Raw genomic sequence first — 20,199 nt, forward strand, 5'->3', positions numbered from 1 at the left:
GGACAAACGAGGAACATCACACACTCGCGTTCGATAATGAAAACTCTCATTTCAATGCGTGAATTATTAAATAATTATAATTTTTATTTATCGTAAGGTTTATCTTTACTAGAAGTGAAACACATGTGTATAGAGAGAGATTGAGTTATAAAAACAAGTTTTCCATACATTTTATCAATTTATATTATCAAACGTAAGACGTAGCAGACGAAAAAAATATTTATGTCTACTTATTCTGTGAAATGACTTTTCTTCTTTGACATAGTAAATTACATGATTGTAGTGACAAAAAATAGATCACAATTTATAAAAAAATTTCCTCTTAAATTAATTAATATTTCCTAAATAAATAATTGTTCTCGTGTTATCAATAAAATTATTTTCAAGCTGTTATAATTTTATTATATATGTATATATATATATCTCTTTTTTTTAAAGGACATTTAAGCAAATATGCAGATGATGGACTAAAACAAATACATAACGGCTTCACTTGCTTAAGATTTATTTTTCTGGAATTTTTCTGTGAGGTATGGAATAACAGATTGAATACAATCAGTAAAATTTTTGAATAAAATTCTTTGTCACTGAATTTAAAAAAAGTTATCATTTAGAGATATTATTTTTTTTTTGGTCGTTAAAACTTTCAGAATTTACAAGACTATCCAAAATTATCGATTACCAAAAATTTGGGAATTCAGTATTCAGAGCCTTCAAAAATTTATATTTCGGACAGTTAAAAAATCTAAGTATACATGATCTAGCTGAGGTCAAGAATCGAGGTTATAGGTCAATTAAGTTTTCAAGTAATGTAAACTTCCACAATTATTATAAGAATTCAATCTTCTAAGCAAAGTTGCAAGATTTCTCTCCTCCTGGGTAGATGAAAGATCTGAGAATCCAATCTTCCTCGCATCCAGAGTTCCAAGAAGCTAAAGTATTGAAGGCCCCATGGTTCCAGGGATACAATATTCCAAGAAGTCTCAGGTCTTGTGGATCCGAAGAAGAATTTAATTTTTTATAATTCAAAGTTAAAGGATCCACAGTAAGTTTTCAAGGCGGCGAATACCTCTTGGATCATTTTATGCGCTAAAATTCACCGGCATCAGCAAAGTGAACTTGGCCTGATCGATGTTCGCCTCCTCGGTCGCGCACGGTCCGATACTGTCTAACAAGCTCTGTATCGCACTTTGATTCGGATGTTTCCGCTTGGTGTGTTCGCGACGATGCTTGAGTTCCTTGAACGTCTTGCCGCATTGCTCGCAGCTGTACGGTCTGGCGGCCTCGTGGGAGCGCACGTGGCCCTCGTAGTGACTTTTCCTCACAAACTTTTTGCCACACTGGCCGCAATCAAACTGAAAACGACCCTCGTGAGCAGCCACGTGCGAACTCAGGGTCCATTTAGTCTTGAAAGTCTTCGAGCAGTAGTCGCACCTGATCTTCGAATCGCCTTTGTCCGCCCTTCGAGGATCCTTCTTCAGCAATAACATTTCTTCCAAAAAGAACTCTTCTGTCTCTGTAAGATCCTTTGATGCAGAAGATTTGTCTACATTTGTTTGCAGTATGTTTTTGGTATGTTCCGCTGGCTTTGAATGGTTTTTTGGCGTTGTCTGAAAAAATAAATAGCACATATAAAAATATTTTCGATGTATGCCTCGATATATATATTTTTTCATTAATTTTACTCTCAAGCATTACTGCTTGCTTAGCCATACAAAAAATAAAGCCTGCCAGTTCCACAATCGTACAAGGCAAATAAATAATTTCCAAGATAACATCAAAAAGACTTACTGACTTAAAAAAACATTTGTTTGTTACATTTCCAGAAACAACTGATAAACTTTAATCAACTGACACCATTAGGAAATAAAATAACTGATATGACATCCTGATGATACCTTGCTGTGCGAGGCCAGGTGGACCTTGAGCTTATCCTCGTCGCTGTATCTTTTTTTGCAACGTGGACAGGCGTATCCGCCCTTATCTTCTGCGCCGCGCAAAAGGGCGCCTCGTAGGGTCGTGTCGCTCGCGGCGTTTTCGACAATAACCTTTTGCTGATCGGTCAGCTGCAGCTTTTCCTTTCGCATCGCGTGCCGAGCTATGTGTCGCTTTAGATCGTGGGCCCTGGAGAACGCTCGTCCATATCGTGAGCACATGGGAAAGGGACAGCCCTTCGTCCTGTCGTTTCTCGGACTGGTAAAAGAAAGGATGTCTTTAATCTCAATGATTCTTAAGTATCGAGAAGTGCATTTATTGTAACGATGCAACTTTAATTGAAAAATGAAAGCAGAAACCAAAGTTTTAATAAAAAATTATTAGAAATGTAAAACTAATGGAATATTGAAAACTGACACACAAATAAAGTATTGATAAAATCAAAAACTATGACTATCCAAAGAATTTAAAACTATTTCATTAAATATTTTCTATATCTTCGCACAGGATTACTAGCAGTCTGATAAAAGAAATGTCAATTTTTATGATTTTAAATTTCGAAATATCGTCAAGAACAGCATTATTCAATAAACTTTTAATTAAAAAATTAAACTTAAAAAGAATCAAAGTTCTAATAAAAACATTGTTAAGTTTATAGAATCATTAGAATATTAAAAATCTTGATCTGTGCGTCCTTAAATCTTATTTGGTTTTAAGAAAACTATGATTATCTGAAGAATCTAAGGATATTTCATCGAATACTTCCTGTACCTTCGTGCAGGAGTAGTAGTGGCGGTCGACTGTTTTGCATCCTTACTGCAATCCTTGCAGTTCTTGTCGACCTTTTGACTGGCCATTGTAGTGAGTTGCGCCGATAATGGTATCAGGATAGAGATAGTCTCGTTGGATCCAGGCGTGACGATGGGCCCGACGTGAATCGCCGGCGGTGTCGCCAGTGATATTCCACTTTCGCTGTTCCTGCTCATGTTGATCCTGCGAATGGCCAACTCCTCTGGTAAATTATTTTGTTATTGTACGGTCTGCAAGGTAATAAAATATCGATTATTATTAATTATAGTATAATTATACTATATATATATATATAATTTATTCTCTTCTATATAATTAATAATTAATATGTATAATAATAATAATATATAAATATATATATGTAATAATATATGTAAATAATCTATTAATTTAGCGATTCACAGTACTGTTATTGTGGATTATACTTATTATTAATTTCAACAGGACAATCAATAATAATGTCAATCTCATTAATTTATAGGTCATTTAATATTTCGACTATATGATTTTAAGAATCCTTGAAAGTAAATTAATTTATAATCGTTAATTTTATACATAATAATGTCTTCGTAATGGTTGAACGAAAATTGACAAATGTGAGTTTACGAGACACCCTATATATTCCGCAACTTTCGGAAGGGCTAACGCAAACCGCGATCGATGGAAGGTCGTCTATTCACGCGTGCCAGAAAAATGCACGTCACTTTCGAGACAGACAGAAAGAAAGAAAGAAAAATAGAAAAATATCGAAGGTCAGGATACTTTCGGAAATGTTTCACAGATTCCACGGAGATGATCTCTAGATCTCTAGATTCGTTCGTCGCTAAAGTAGGCGCTAACTTAGGATGCGTCTATTTTTCTCCGAAATTTAGACTCACCAAAATGATATTTTTGGCTCTGTTATGGAACCGGGTGTTGTCGCAAAAACGCGATGAGAGAGAGAGAGAGAGAGAGAGAGAGAGAGTCGTCGGAGAAGTCTATTAACACCCTGGTCACATTCCCATTTCGGAGACACAATCTGACGGAAAGTGCGAGGATGATGCACCGCGGCGATATTAGCGAGAAGAAACGTCACTGAAGCGTCATCATCGACGTGACTCGTCGCCGAAAGAATCGCGAGGGTGCTTCCTCCCCTCGACGAGGGGATCACAAGCTTCGTAGAAGAGCGCGTTCACGATCGTCGACCTCGGGAGGGAGGGGCATCGGGAACCCGAGGAACGGGGGATATTTATCCAGGAACGTTATCAGCAAAGCGTCACCGACGCCGAGAGAGATTCGATCACGAAAAACGTTCCCTCCTCCCTTGCCGAGGGGGTGGCGATCTCCGAATAACCAGGGTAACGTCACTCACTGGCTGACTCGGTCACGGAAGCGATGGCCGATCGCGTTCGCGGAATCCGCGCGAGCGGGCTATTACGTGACGACGCGACGACGCTCCTTCGAGGCACACGCGCGATCACCAGGTGCGGCCATCTTAATGCGAGGCTCTCGCGTTCCGTGTCTCCCTCCCTTCTCCATCCCTCGACATGGACACGCGAGCCAATCGCGCCGACTGGGAACTGGGAACGCGAGTGCGCATGACAGGAATGTCGCGTTTGAAAAATCACAAAATTCTCCGCATGAGATTTTTTTTCTCTCTCTCTCTCTGTCTTTCTCTTTCTTTATTTAATATATATTATATCCCGTCTCCTTCTTTCTTGCATCTCTTCTTTTTTCTATTAATTCAACAAATATAAATTACGTATTAAATATACATATAAAATCATGGAAAAAGTTTATACATAGATTTTGTATATAATATATGTACCTTTCTTGTCTCTCTTTTTCTCTTCTTCGTTTTCTTTAATTTAATTTGTTTACAAGTTGTCACATAAACTGTCAAAATTTGACAGCTACAAACGACACGCGCGAAGCGTACTTGACAACGAGACACCGAGACAACCAATCAGCATCTCGGAAAACATAAACATAATATGCCTTTTTTAGAAGAGAGATATTTTTAGCTTAAAATTGATATTTATCTTCTTATTTATTTATTTATATTTATATTTTAGTTTAGTTTATTTTATATTTTATATTTTAGTTTAAATATCATGTATTGTACATCGTATTTGTACTTATTTTATATTTATATTTAGTTTTATATATTTTTCCTTTTCAAATTCTTTTTCTCTTCTCCTACCTAATACGATGACAAGTTTTTTGGAATCGATTTTTCCTTAATGAAACTGTGTCAATAACTTTGAAATTACACAATGGAAAATTGATTTTTCTTTAACGAAACTGTGTCAATAATTTTATTGATAATGGAAAGAAAAGATTTTAAAAAATGTGAATCCAATAATTGACAATATATGGTATAATTCTACACTGAATTTTTTAAATTAATTTTGTGTAAAAAAAGTTTACTTTAATAGAATTTTTATTGGAGATTTATATTTAAACACACACAAAGAGATGCAAAAGATTAATTTTTCTCGACATTTTTACCGAGGAAACATCGACCGAAAATTCTGTCAAATTAAAATGACATTCGATGCTTATATTGACACTTTAAATATCAATTCACTATAGATAAGAAAAGTGCAAAGAAGACGGTTAAAAGGTAAAGAGAAATCTACAAATTAATTAAATTTTTTGCGTAAATAATTATGCAAATATATTTCTATATAAAAAAATATTATTTTACAAATTTAAATTTTCAAACACACGTACAAAACATATCGTCCCTCCTCGTAAAAAAAAAAAAAAAAAAAAAATAAATAAATAAATATGAACAAGCATCGATACCTCTGTCCGTCTATAATTATTATGCACGTATATTATTATTATTATCGTATCGTACATCGATACCGCGACTCTCCGCTTCGGAATTTCGCGGTTTCAACGAGGGGAATCAATCGTATGTGTATCATGAAAAGCCTTGGGCGCCAAATGGCGCCATCTTCCCAGGCGCCGCTTCCTCTCTCTCTTTTTCTCTTTTTTTTTACTCTTCTTCTCTCACCCGGCCGGATTTCTCGCTCACTTTCCTCGACGCGATGAAAGTATGCTACTATGATGGGCCGATCGAATAGGATGATGGAAAAACCCACAGGAGACGCGGGGGGGGGGGGGATGGGCGGGAATAAAGGGAAATGCGCGCGCGTAGGCGATGATGATTCAATCACGATGATTCAAATATATGTACTCGCGAAAGATATCTAGTTGCGTGATTTTTTGCAGGAGAAAAAAGACGTATCTACGATATTATTATTTACTTATTATTATTGATAAAATTAAAAAAAAAAACTTCATTCTAGATCTTACAGTAAAATCGCTTCTGGAACATCAGAATTTTAATTCTGTCTGAATTTATAGTTAGAATCTAATAAGATTTTTGAGTATATGTATAATGTAAATATTAGTTTTAACTATTAAAGTTTTGAATTGAAAATTTAATGCTTGGAGAATTTTAAAAGTGTCAATATAAATATATAAATAATATGTAAGTAATAATAATAATTATTATTATTTTTATTATTATTTATATATTATATATAGTATTTTTTTAAATTTTTTATGGAATTCCCCTTTTTAAATGTATGTAGTATTTTTTATATCAATGTTTTATATATTATCGCTTCGAGATTTGTATTTTCAACTTTAGCAAATAGAAAATTCGGTGAAAAGAATGAAATTGTCTCTGGGAGGGTTCGAGAGGAAAAGTCAGGGGTAAATAATGATGATTATGATATACATAGAGGTGATATACGTAGAAGCGAATCAAATATACTTAGTAAATTGCCATACTTGTGTGTGTGTGATTGCTATTAGTAATTACATTAGAGGCACAAAATAGAACATTGTCATGAAAATATATACAATGTTCCTTAAGGTTTTATATAAAACTTTAGCAATGTTGCTTTTCTTTTTAGCGTAAACGCTCTTTAAATTTTAGTCAATATTATTTGTACTTTTTCAATTCTTAAAAAATTCTTTTATTTAATATTTAAATTTAAATATCCGTATTTTATTTCTAATCTTTTCATTTCATTATAAAATTTTTTGCAGAATTTTATAAAACGATAATATTTACTTTGGGCACATTTTTTTGTATACAAATATGTTAGATTTATGGAAAATAAATAAGAGAGAAAAATTTTTTTGAAAAAAATCAAAAACAAAAATCTATTATCAATTTTAATATATTATAAAATTAATGGATTAATTTTCCAATTATATTTTATATAATTTTATTCCATAATTTTTTAAAAACGTATGAAATGTGAACATCGAGTGACATTTCTTATCTGTTCCGGTTTTATCTGACAGTCCTTGTTCCGTCATTACGTTATCGAAACAAATAGAAAAGTAAATATAGAGATATGTTGAAAGTTAGAAAGAAAAGCCATTTCTCTGCAGAGGATGAATGCCTGCAAGAGGAACATCTGCATTTATATAAGGATTTCGATAGCTGAGAAGCTACTTCTGCCGTTACATAACTGTGTCGAGCGAAGTGCAATGTGTATCTATCGAACTGTCATATTGTATTTCAAATTGCAAGTTTGTTCGAAATAACAATTCTAAAGCGTAATATTGTCTATTATTTACTTGCCACATACATATGTATAAATTAATTCTACATTTTACTATTTTAATTTAGAGCGATCTGGATAATAACTGGAAGAAATAATCGACAGACGGAAAAAAATAAAGCATATCTCGCACCAAGATATTTTAAGAATTTATCAGAGACATTTCAATCATCTTAAAATTAAATTGACTTAATGATAATAATCTCTAGATATTTGAAGATTATCAGAGATACATCAGCAGGTGAGGTCTTCGAAATCATACTTTGGCGCATTCCTAGTCCCAGTCAACACACACACACACACACATAATATTTATAAAATATATACGAAATATTTATAATAATTATATGAATATTTTATGAATATTTATTAAAATATTCCAGCAAATATTTGAAAAATATATTATATAAAATATTTAATATATTTTTATATTTAATAATATGTCAATAATATGTGCAATTTCTATGATTCTCTTCCTCTTAATATATTTAAAATATGTATAAAATATTTATATTATATTTCAAAAAAAAATAAATAGTAATATTATTTATAAATATTTATCTTAAATATCCTGTGCTATCTGGGATGGAATATACATATTTGCTTTATGAGTCGGCACGTGTAACACCTACACAACACACGCAGAGCACGCGCAAAATGCTACTTACATAGGTATGTATCCGTAATTAATAATTAAGACTAATTAAGGCTTCGCCCTGTGACCGAGTATGCTCTCACGGTATGTCGCGTGCGCCCTTCGTGAATCGATATCTCTAACTTCATCATTTATATTATATTAACGCATAGTATACGCTTCGCTTTATTAAAGAGTATTACGTTCCACTTAATGGAAAACAAATGGTCGTATCATAACTTATTGTCATTCTTCTTTTTGGCGACTATAAATAAGCCATCACGCGTATAATATTTCCGACTTAACGGGACGGAATTTTTAAGATGTCATATCTTTATTTAATTTACAGGAATTTCGCAGCATTATTTTTTCGATAATTTTGAACGTGAAATATAGAAAAGTCGAGTCGCATGTCGACATAATTTAAAGGTCTTAAAGCGAGATTGCGTCTCATCTTTTCCGGCTGAATAAACAACCGTGAAAGTTTTAACTGACCGCGACCAATGTTCCGGAAAGGATCTTTACAAGCCTCGGGACCTCTATCATCCTGTTTATTTTGATTCCGACATTTACTCGACCGGATCATTTACAAACGGCCATAATTATTGTCTGGTCATAGTTACAGAAAATTAAATAAAACGATTATTACGAGTGGCTATATATGTATAACGAGCACCTGTATGTCAGTATCAGTACCAATATCCTCGGCTTTCTATCTGTTTATTATCTACAATGTCAGATTCAATAAGGAGGGAGGGGAGTATGACCTACATATATTTAATTATAATAGTTTTATCCTTATTCTTATATTTCTCTCCTCCCTCACCGCTTTTCCGTCATTCCAGTGAATTTTTTAATTCACATTTATTTGTATTTATTTCTCTCTCTCTCTCTCTCTCTCTCTCTCTCTCTCTCTCTCTCTTTATCGTAGTTAAAGTAAATCAAAATTTATTTTTGTGTCAAACATACATTTTATATGTAATGTATATAAAATATAATAACATATATTTTCTAATATATATATATATATATATATATATATATAAACAATAAAACACTGTACAACATAACAAACGTGACGTACAAAGTAAAAATAATATTATAATAATTATATGCATATATAAAGTATATTGTATTTACATAAAAAATGAGGTATTTTTATATTTATAAAAATTGAATAGAAATATTGCTACTTGCATTTTATACAGGATATATATAATACAATACGCACACATCGCCGCATTTAATAATAAAACAAAAACAAATTAATGATATATATTGTATATATATATATATATAATGTATGTGTGTAAAACAATATTTTATGCAATATTATTTAAACAAAATTTTACTTCATATACCAACTCACAATCAGTTAACTTGTGAAGTAGAACATCAAAACTCTCAAGGCCAATCAGATTGACATATTTGGAACACAAAGAATTAAATATACTGCGATATAATAGAACAGGTGTAAAACATATACGTAAAACGTATACGTAAAATTAAAATAAATAATATATAATTATTAGTGCCAATGTTAATTTAAATCAGCATACTATACAACACATATATATAACAATTAACATAAACACGGAATGCATTATATACAAAGAATTGTTTGCACTGTACAATAGCATATTTACAATGTTAATATTTACAAAATGTTTTACTACTGCTTATCATCGTCGTCATTGTTGGCATAGATCGTATTGTTAATCCAGTTTAAATAATGCTGTATCTCAGTATATACATCTGGATAACCCGGTCTGGCACAACCGGAGCCGAAGGACGTGACACCAACCAGTTGCCAAGCACCATCAGGGCGACGACACTGCAGAGGTCCTCCGGAATCACCCTGACGATTAAAATAGACAAAGAAATAATAATTAATAATAATACATAGTCACGGACCAACCGTATGTTTTCTAACAACAATTCTTTTTCAAAAAGTGATCATTTTCCGTATATATAATTGTCTCCTTATTTACAAATTTATTTTCAGAAAACAGTGTTTACCACGCAACCTCCGGAGGAACCGTCAGTGTGACCGGCACAGAGATGACCTTTTCTGATAGGCACCGAGGTGCCGTAGGCTTGCAGGCACTCCTTGAGATTTAGAAGAGGAACGCTGGCCTCCAGAAGGGCTGTAGAGAGCGAGGGCGAAGGACCATATCGGCCCCAGCCTGAGGTCATACATTGTCCTTTGCCGAGATGTTGTCCAGGACTGGGAAGGCAGATTGTGCGAACGACCTTGGACAGAGGTGCTGGCCTGGCGAGTTTCAGTAGAGCTGCAATGACGAGGTTCTATCAGGATTGCCTCACGGAAATTTGAAATATGTCTTTTGTATCAGTTTAATTTCTGATATAATCTCAACAAGAGATTCAAAATATAAAATAAATTATTTGTAACTGATCGGATAAACTGGAAATAAAGTTGAGAATAACACTCAAGTTAACTCTCAAGTTGGTAGGTTGTACTTAAGTTCAGGATTATACTCAAGTTAAGTGTCCGAAATAACATTGAAATTGAGTGTTATTTTTAGGGTGTTTTTGAGTGTTTTTTTGAATGGTTTTTCCATAAGGGTTCTAGAGAAGCTTTTGAGTTTTCACGAGTCTTAGATTTGATTTAGAGAAAAGATGAATAGAATAAAGAGATCTTTAATATAATGTAAGAAGAGTATTGATAGAAAATGAATAGAATCAGATTTCGATACAATTAATTTTTGTTTAAATAGACTCACCTATGTCGTGCACGTAATTATTGAACCTCTCGTGAAGGATCACCTTGTCGACGGGTAGACGAGCCGATCCGCGTCCTCCCGAGTCCAGTTCCCATTCGCCGACCACCGCTGTCCACAGCGCGCCGATGGGCAAATTAAACAGCTCGCTGAAGGTAAACACCCATTTGAGTATACCAAGCATGAAGTAAATAACTGGAATAAGCGTCCATTTAAAAATTTTGAGTTAAAGATACGTCGAAGAGTTTGATGAAGATAGAAAGAAAGAAACATAATTCTGCCGAGGAAAAATATTTAAAAATTTTGAAAACATTAAATAACTACATCAACCACAATTGTAAAATTTCGCGAAACTCTCCTCTCGCGAGGACTCACTTGTGGATGCAATGAGCGGCGGTGATCACCCATTTGGGATCGATCAGTACACCGCCGCACCAGTGACCGATGAAGCCCAATTTTGGATGCAGCAACTGAAGGGATACCTGCCAGGGCCACGCGCCCTTCCTACTGGGCTTGCCGTTGAAGATGCGACCGGTGGTCGTAGTGGTGGCGGTGGCGGTGGCGGTGATCGTTGACGAGAATGAGACGTCGTCCTTTAGCAGTAGTCCTTGGGCCTTTAGAGGAGCAATTGATCGTGGCTGTCTCTGCGACGCTGCCGGACATCCGCATTCTGTTATGCAAAGCCACTCGAATTTTTTTATCGTCTTCGCGAATTGTAATCATTTAATTCTGTATAATTAATAATTTAGAAAAGATTTGACTACGTAGAATTCAAAGAGCGTTTAGCCATAGGATGTTCAGCGATGGATCATAGCAAGTGTCTGATGGGATTTGAAAATATATATCTTTAAGAAGTTTTAGATGTCTAGGATTATTACATATGTATATTGTCCTCAAAGGATAAATACACGAAATTTATTTTATCGTTTTAAAATTATAATAAGAGATTGTATAGAAATATTTGAAAAAATATCATTAGAATATCGTCAGTTTATATATCTTCATTATTTTATCGCGCGTTGAATCAACATGTAAAGTTGAAAAGATTTCAAGAATATTCAAGCTTCAAGATTGTTAGAATTTAAAAAGCATACGATTTTCAAAATGTATTAAAAAATTAATCAAATTAATTTATATTCAAAATTCAAAACCTCGTGGTAAAAAATCTAAACTCAACTATTATTCATTTAAAAAATCGAGAATAAATTGTAAGATTTCAGAATCAGAAATCGCTTTATATAATGTCTGATTTGGACTGAAGAAATTATCGGGGAAAAAACAGGATGAAAAATTGCAAAGAGGTACTCACTGGAATGGTTCTCCCCGATGATCCTCATCATGACGCACTGGGCATCCGCCAGGACGACCACCAGCAGGACGACCAGATCGCCGCGAAGACGGCACATCGCCAGGGAAATCGAGAATATCCACAGCGGACAGCTACGATTTATGGATCCGCATAGCCCGACTGGCTTCGGCGACGCCGATCGATCCTCGAGTAGGATTAGCGCGAGCTGAGATCCTTCGGCGCGAAACGATCTCGAAGAAAGTGATCGTCGAGTGGCGCGGGAGGGGGGAAAGCGTGCGATGATGTAGTCCGGCAGGTGTCGAGGAACGCGAAAAAAAGGCCTAAAATCTCGATCGTCTTCATTTACGGAATGGAAGATGTCTCAAATTCGAATAAGAGACATTCCGACAAAACGAAGAGATAAAAAGGAAGCGATCCGGGATAATTATACGATGGACTTTCTATTCTCGATATTCGTGATGCACTTTAATTATTGGACTTTTTTTTTTTGGAATCTGCGGAATCTCTGGAATTTTTCTGCAATCGGTTCTAGAATTACACTGTAAAAAATTACTTAAGAATTCAGACACATTCGTGTCTGAATTTTCACATTTCTGGCTTTCAGAGTCATTCTTCTCTGAAAATTCAGCTAACTGTAAGAAAATTTCAGACGCTGTCCGAATTTTTAGATAGAATTCTCAGAAGAGTGTGCGAATTGTCAGACATTCTTCTGAACCTTCATAAAAACGAGTCTGACGATTAAGACAAATTATTCAAAATTACTTTCAGACAGACTTTCTGCAGACAAAAATGTGCCTGAATTCTTAGACAATTTTTCACAGCACAGTTCTTCATCGAGGCTTCAAATTCTATTGGATCGGGATGTAAAGCGAGATTTCCCTCTCGAGTGGAAATCGACCGAAACAAGTCCCTGTAACGTAAGTCTCGTGGCAAAAAAATTGGCAGAGCGAATCGAATAAAAAGGGAGAAGACGAGAGAAGCTTTCTCTCTTCGTCTCGGACAAAGTTTTCGCGGGAATACTCTAAATTCGGGGAGACTTTCTTCCTTGGTCGAGGAATGTCTGTCATCGGTGTGAGAAGTCGGGCGCGTTGTAATTAACGATCGCAGATTGATCGCGCGGAAAGAAACCGAGGGCAATGCGGGTCTCTCTCTCTCTCTCTCTCTCTCTCCTTCTTTTTCTCTTGCTCGTTTACTATACTCAAACGAGGTGACGACTTTCGAGAGCGAATCACTCTACTCGCGCGAGAGAAACGCGGTCGATATAATGATATAATCGCTATCGACGATAATCCTCTGTTCCGATTCACGTTGTCAGATCGCGAGATATTTCGCGCTTATGAAGAATCCATTAATGTATAATTGAAAATTTCTAAATATGTCCTAATGATATCTCAAGGATGTCCGATTCGTATTAGTTGTATCTTATAAATCAACAGAGATCTGATAAATGGACAATTGATCATGCATCGCGTCGTGAAAGATAATTAAATAAATCAGTAAAAATAAATAATAAATACCAATAATAAATAATAATTAATAAATAACAAATAATAAATAATAAATAATATAATAATGAAATAAATATTACAACATATATGTTGTAATATTTATTTCACTATTATATTAATTATTTATTTTTAATTCTTTATTTATTTATTATATATATTAATTTTATTTATCTATATAATATATGTATATATATATATATATATATATATATATATATATATATATGTAAATAGCATTTAATTATATATAATTAACAAAATACTTGTAATCTAACGAGCGTAAAATTAATCACAAATTATTAACATACAAATCAACTGAAAAAATTTCCAAGATAATATTTACAGAACGGAATCTTGTTTTATTATGTGGATTCTTGATGGATCTGCTCAAGTATCGCGCTGTCATAAACAAGAAAAGATTCACGTCGCGTGAATGCATCTCACTTTGTGTGGAATGAGAAAGTGAAACTGCATTTACCCTCGTGTTTTGTAGAAGGAGAAGAAGAGTCGTTCCCATATATATATTTATGCCTTTGTGTATATATATCGCGCGTCAAAAATCGTGAATGAAAAATCGCAAGAATCTTTATTCATCCTCAAAGTCGAGATTTCTATCCTTTGTAAACGATGTAACTCGCCTTTCTCGGCGGAGGAGCTGAAATTTTCGGGAAGCGGTCGAATTGGAGAATTTATAAATAAGAAATAAAAGAATTAAAAAAAAAAAAAAAAAAAAAAAAAAAAAGGAATAAGAGAATAATTGAAATTTCTTATACGAATAACGTATTAGATGAGCGTATGCCAAGTCATGATGATGAGCAAAATACCAAGTGCCTAAGTCAATAGTGAAAGCAGAGAGAATCCAAGAGCGGTCACGTCCCCGATTTAGGCAAATTTTAGCTCAAGCACCGACGGGATATCCTAGAAATCTGTATTACCGACACTTAGCATGGAATCGAACCAAAATTGCAGTCTGTTATCCTATGAAAATTTGCTAAATAGTTTCAAGTTCACGGTTCATAGAGGGACGCTTTTTCGAACAAGTACTTCGATCTTGCAGAGTACGCAGACGCAGAGTACAAATATTCCGGCAAGGATGATGGTGTCCACGAATATTTCTAGGTTATCGAGGTATCACAAGCCAGTGTTTTTGGCTGGCAGAAACTCGTGTAAAAATGGAAATGTATCCTACGTTAAGTTTAGTAACGCGAGAAGAACAAGTCACACGAACGCCGTCACAAATATCACGTTGTCCGATGGGTGAGCATGTAATTATCTATCCTAACCTATATCCAAAGTAGACGTTATTATGATTTCTTTTCAGGATTCTTTTCGAAAATTATACGTACTATATATATTTCAAGACTCCATATCTATTAAAAAAAAATATATTTAATTTGCATGAAAATCTGAGTAGGATAAATCCAGCGATACATTTTTATTTTATGCAAGTATTTTATATTTTATACAGGGTGTTATATTATTTCTTTAATGTTAAATTGTTTATTCTTTTGTTAAAATTCCTGATTTGTTAATACGGGTATCGCGATCTGATTTGAATGATAAAAGTTTTAGATATTAGAAATTAATTACAAATTATTCAGAAAATAATACAACGAATAAAATAAATAAAGCACACTTTATATATCTTCAACTAATTGATATATTTATTTTATATTTCTAGCAAACATCTCAACTTGTCTACAGGCAAATACGCACGTTTTGCTGATGGCAGCGCAATCGCGTCTTTGGGTGACACTTCCGTCATGGTTACAGCTGTTTGTAAGCATCAGTCCTCCAGCTCCTCGTTCCTTCCGCTCGTCGTGGACTACAGACAGAAGGCAGCGGCAGCTGGTCGTATACCGACCAATTTTTTACGGAGAGAACTCGGGCCGACTGAAAACGAGATTCTTACGAGCAGAGTTATTGATCGATCGATACGGCCGTTATTTCCAGAGGGATTTAATTTTGACACCCACATAATGTGCAACGTGTTAGCCGTCGACGGTATGAATGATCCTGATGTGATTGCCATTAATGGCGCTTCTGCGGCCCTTAGCGTCTCCGATATTCCGTGGAATGGTCCTGTAGGCGCGATCAGAATTGGGATGATCGACAATGAATTTATAATTAATCCTACGAGACGTTTAATTCAAGATAGTATATTAAATATGATTATCACTGCGACTAAACAGAATTTGATCGTCATGTTGGAGGGCTCGGCCAATGAAATATTGGAGCAGGACTTGAGGAAGGCGATAAAGATCGGCGTAAAAGAATGCCAGATTATTATAGATGCGATAGCAAAATTGAAGAAGCAATATGGTAAAACGAAAAGAAAGATTGAAACTAATGAAGTACTGCAAAATGATGAACTCATCAGTTCTGTGAAGGAACTTTCGGAGACAAAATTGCGAGATATATTTTCAAATCACACCCACGATAAGATTTCGAGGGACAATGCGGTTAATGATCTTAGAAATAATGTTATCAAGGCATTAAAAAATAATAATGCAGACTTAGATGTTAAATTGGTGGAAATAATCTTTAGCAAAATTAGCAAAGATGTTTTCAGGACATTGATCTTAGAGACTGATGTTAGGTATTTTCCAATATAAAATATTATGCAATTGCCTTTGTCATGGATTCTTAAATCTTTGAAAAATTCAAAATCATTTACAGATGCGACGGTCGTCCAATGGACGGTATACGCGATATATCGTGTCAAGTAAACCTTTTTAATCCTCTTCATGGCTCGGCTGTGTTTCAACGAGGACAGACCCAAGTCATGTGTACTCTGACTCTGGATTCTCTAGAAAGTGCACTCAAGATGGACACCATGTCAATGTTAATTAGGTACATTATTAGGAATAATTAAATTCTGACATTTTTTTCTTCTCTATTAATTTTTTAATGACATGAATACCGCGAGAGTTTATCGATGAAGAGAGATTTCAATCTAAAGATAAAAGGCTATATCGAGGAAGAAAGTGATTTGTAAATGTTTGAAATTTACTTTATTTTTCGGCAGTGGCGTGAAGGAAAAAAATTTCTTTCTCCATTACGAATTTCCACCCTATGCAACTAATGAAACAAGACAAGTAGGTCGAGTAGGCCGCCGGGAGCTGGGACATGGTGCTTTAGCGGAGAAAGCTTTACGGCCGATTCTTCCAAAGGACTGTCCCTTTACCATAAGATTGACTAGCGAGGTTTTGGAATCAAATGGTGAGATCATTAAAATAATTCAAATACGTTTTTATTAAAAATGTGAATCTTGTAACACGATAATAGCATTGAAAATTTCAAATCTGTCTTTTGAAAACAGGTTCTTCTTCAATGGCTACCGTTTGTGGCGGAAGTTTAGCACTGCTTGATGCAGGCATACCTATATCTTCGTCAGCAGCAGGTGTGGCCATTGGTCTTGTGACTAAATACAATGAAACAAACACAGAAATCGACCAGTACAAGATATTAACTGATATATTGGTAAGCAAGACTTAAATTGTGTTGGTTAATGCATTTGATTGACGTATATTACATAGTAATCGTTTTAATATTTTATTATTTATGTTTAAATTCAGATTAATAATTTTAATGATTGATAATCAATTTTTTCTATCTACTAGGGAATCGAAGATTATTTCGGAGATATGGATTTCAAAATAGCAGGCACCAAGCGGGGATTCACCGCGTTGCAAGCTGATGTAAAGATACCAGGAGTTCCATTAAAAATCATAATGGAGTGTATACATCAAGCCACAATTACTAAACGAGAGATCATTAAAATCATGAACGAAGTGATACAAACACCGCAAAAGAAAAAGGACAAAATGCCAGTGGTCGATAACTTGGAGGTTCCTATTCATCAAAGAGGAAAGTTTCTCGGAGTCGGCGGGATGAATATAAAGAAGATATTCTTGGAAACTGGAGTACACGTAAGATAATTTTTTTTATTATATATGCTGAAAAGACAATTAAAACTTTCCTCAAATTATTAAATACAGACAAAATTGTTTATCAATGTTATTATTTAGATTTGAAATATACTGATACTTCCAATGTTGCTTTCAGATATTTCCACACGATGAGAACACGTACTCTATATTTGCGCCAAACAAAAACGCCTTGATGGAAGCTAAGGAAATGATAGAAAATATTTTACAAAAGGATCGTGAACCGACCTTAGAGTTCGGCAACATTTATACCGCGAGAATAGTGGAAATACTAGAGATTGGAGTTATGGTGACGCTATATTCCAACATGGTGCCAGCATTATTGCCCAATTCTCAACTGGATCAACGTAAAATCCATCACCCTGGTGCTCTAGGGCTTGAAGTTGGCCAGGAGATACAAATCAAGTACTTTGGACGAGACCCAGTGTCCGGACAGATTAGGATGTCGCGGAAAGTGTTGCAGGAACCGATCTCGATCACGAGAACTCTGCATCGGAATAACGCGGAAAAGGCATGAAAACTCTATAAGTTAACATATTTCAGACTGAAACGCAACATATTGTGCTATCCGTACTGTGAAAAAATAACGCTTTGTTTAAAAATGTAAATATCTTTTAACAAATTCCAACTGTATATATTTGTTAAATATAACATTTTTATATGACGTTGTTAAGAATAGAAACATAAACAAATACTGCGATTATAAAATGAAATCGATGTTGGTTTTATATTTAACCTAACTTTTTATGTACATCATCATATCAATGATTCACTTAAAGACATAATTGATATTAATTTTCAATTTACCTTAATTCTTGATATGTATCATCATTGATGCAATTTACCCACAAAAGAGTTTCGGATAGAATTTATAAGAATAGATTTTGTAAATATAATGCAAAATGTTTTTTATTAATAATATGTGAAATATGTTCTATTAATTGAAAAAGAAAAAAGTAGACGAGTTTTTAATATCAATTTTTAAAATCAATTTTTTTTTAATGTTTTGTAGGAAAATATTTTATTCTACATCTTTTTCCGTACAAAAACATTACTATTGCGTTTATATCATCATTAAATTTTCTTAAAGCGAATTTAAACTGGCTTCATTTTCACATATTATTTTTAAATAAAGGACGAAATTGTATTTGGAAATCGCGTATTTTATTAAAAATAGAACGGAAATGACTTATCTCATCATTCGCTATCTTTTCCTAGAAAATAGCAAAACAAGGAAATAAAATATCTAATGAGACGAAAGAACAAGATGATAAGTTATAATTAAGATAATAGATAAATATTATAATTAATCCAAAAATCGAATTTGAAAGAATTAGTGAAAATCTGATTGTAAAAAGAGAAAAAAAAGAAAAGAAATTATAAATTTTAAGACTTTGAAATTTCTCACACACATCGTAGACTTCTCCACATAAATTGTAAATGTAAATTTTCAAGAATAAAAATTTTTTCAAAAAGAAATTTATTGCTAATCTTAAAGAAGATACTACGTTAAAAAAATGCTAAAACTACATATCAGGCAATCACGACCATACATATACGGTTTCTCTTTATTGAGGAAATAAATAAATAAACAAATGAATGATTTGACAACTTATATTTCAGTTCATTTTATACGTTTCTCTATAAACGTTCTCGATCATTTTTCTGATCGCACAATGTTTGATACGGCAGTACGTTTATTTTATCGCTACGTGTGTAAACGGAGCTCCACGTTCACGCTTGGTATTGTGATCAGTGCTGTCTTCTTCGAGAAAGCGTACGATGATGCTTGCGAATATATATTCGAAACCGTGAATAAGGGAGTATGTCAATATATGTATATTACGAGAGAGAATAGAAATATTTATTATATAATTTAAAACATAAGTATATAAAAATATTATTTAATATCTAATATATTTAAATATTATTTAATAAACTTAATATATTTATTAAATATTATTTTAAGGTATATTTATTAATATATATCGTAATATATATTTATTAAATATTACTTTTAAGAATCAAAAATAAATATATATATTGAGTATAAAAATATTATGTCACATATTTGTAAGATTATTATGTTAGAATTGATGTGTAATCAATTGGTTTATTTGTTTTACAGAGGCTTTGGAAGCATATAAAGCATCGGTACGAAAATTCAATGACGGAAACTCGATACACGCACGACAATCAACCACGAGCTTCCACCGACAACAAAGAAAATCATTAAGGACGCACATATAGATAAATATGCATAGAATCGAGAAATAGTAATATTAGTAATAATCAAAGCTTAGAAGCTATTCTCGCTCTCCCTTTTGAATTTCAATAATTATAATTTAATATATAATTTAGGATTACATCACGTTTGATAAGTTGAAACCACCACAACTCTCTCTTCTCCGAAGTAGCAATCGTCGATATTGGACCAGAATTCATCAGCTTCCTCTGATTACTTGCTTCAATCTCACGAACGTGACGAGAACATCGTATACTGTGTTTTCAACAAATTTTTTAATTAATTTCAACTGACTGCTTCAAATTAAAGTTAAAAAGTGTTGAGGGATTTTTTTCTCTAGACAAAATATTTATTGATTGTTTTAAAAATATTATTTCATCTTGTATTAGTTTAATATGCATTTGTCTTAAAAGTACTTATTGCTTATTATTACTAGTATGTATGAAAACAGTTAATACAATTAATGAAAGCGTATAGAAAATGAATCTAAAAG

The 20,199-nt window shown here is 33.6% G+C and overlaps 3 protein-coding genes and 1 long non-coding RNA gene across 8 annotated transcripts; 2 read left to right on the forward strand and 2 right to left on the reverse strand.

Moving 5' to 3' along the window:
* Window positions 1–63: 63 nt before the first annotated feature.
* Window positions 64–4,237, reverse strand: LOC140673799 (uncharacterized). 4 transcript variants are annotated; one of them, XM_072906979.1, is made up of 4 exons: window positions 4,097–4,237; window positions 2,707–2,975; window positions 1,899–2,193; window positions 64–1,610 (listed from the first exon to the last, which is right to left on the reverse strand). In XM_072906979.1, exons 2-4 carry the CDS (start codon window positions 2,919–2,921, stop codon window positions 1,083–1,085), a joined length of 1,038 nt encoding a protein of 345 aa, XP_072763080.1. In that variant the 5' UTR covers window positions 2,922–2,975; window positions 4,097–4,237; the 3' UTR covers window positions 64–1,082. The 4 variants fall into 4 exon arrangements, with proteins under 4 accessions (XP_072763080.1, XP_072763082.1, XP_072763079.1 ...); XM_072906981.1 differs by having other exon boundaries at window positions 2,707–2,928; window positions 3,624–4,237; XM_072906978.1 differs by having other exon boundaries at window positions 3,624–4,236.
* A 5,352-nt stretch (window positions 4,238–9,589) lies between these two features.
* Window positions 9,590–12,593, reverse strand: LOC140673918 (chymotrypsinogen A). Of its 2 annotated transcripts, none has more exons than XM_072907172.1 (5): window positions 12,004–12,593; window positions 11,070–11,346; window positions 10,698–10,843; window positions 9,973–10,244; window positions 9,590–9,811 (listed from the first exon to the last, which is right to left on the reverse strand). In XM_072907172.1, exons 1-5 carry the CDS (start codon window positions 12,098–12,100, stop codon window positions 9,626–9,628), a joined length of 978 nt encoding a protein of 325 aa, XP_072763273.1. In that variant the 5' UTR covers window positions 12,101–12,593; the 3' UTR covers window positions 9,590–9,625. The 2 variants fall into 2 exon arrangements, with proteins under 2 accessions (XP_072763273.1, XP_072763272.1); XM_072907171.1 differs by having other exon boundaries at window positions 11,070–11,364.
* Window positions 10,403–11,133, forward strand: LOC140673919 (uncharacterized). The gene is made up of 3 exons (XR_012048126.1): window positions 10,403–10,423; window positions 10,692–10,849; window positions 10,927–11,133. It is a non-coding gene; the product is annotated as an uncharacterized lncRNA (long non-coding RNA).
* Window positions 12,594–14,578: 1,985 nt separating the features above from the next.
* Window positions 14,579–19,969, forward strand: Pnpase (polyribonucleotide nucleotidyltransferase 1). The gene is made up of 8 exons (XM_072907571.1): window positions 14,579–14,768; window positions 15,193–16,110; window positions 16,191–16,364; window positions 16,540–16,733; window positions 16,834–16,994; window positions 17,135–17,443; window positions 17,580–17,972; window positions 19,590–19,969. Exons 1-8 carry the CDS (start codon window positions 14,605–14,607, stop codon window positions 19,695–19,697), a joined length of 2,421 nt encoding a protein of 806 aa, XP_072763672.1. The 5' UTR covers window positions 14,579–14,604; the 3' UTR covers window positions 19,698–19,969.
* Window positions 19,970–20,199: the final 230 nt, after the last annotated feature.

The sequence above is a fragment of the Anoplolepis gracilipes genome, chromosome 15, assembly GCF_047496725.1.
Source record: "Anoplolepis gracilipes chromosome 15, ASM4749672v1, whole genome shotgun sequence".
NCBI classification, from domain to species: domain Eukaryota; kingdom Metazoa; phylum Arthropoda; class Insecta; order Hymenoptera; family Formicidae; genus Anoplolepis; species Anoplolepis gracilipes.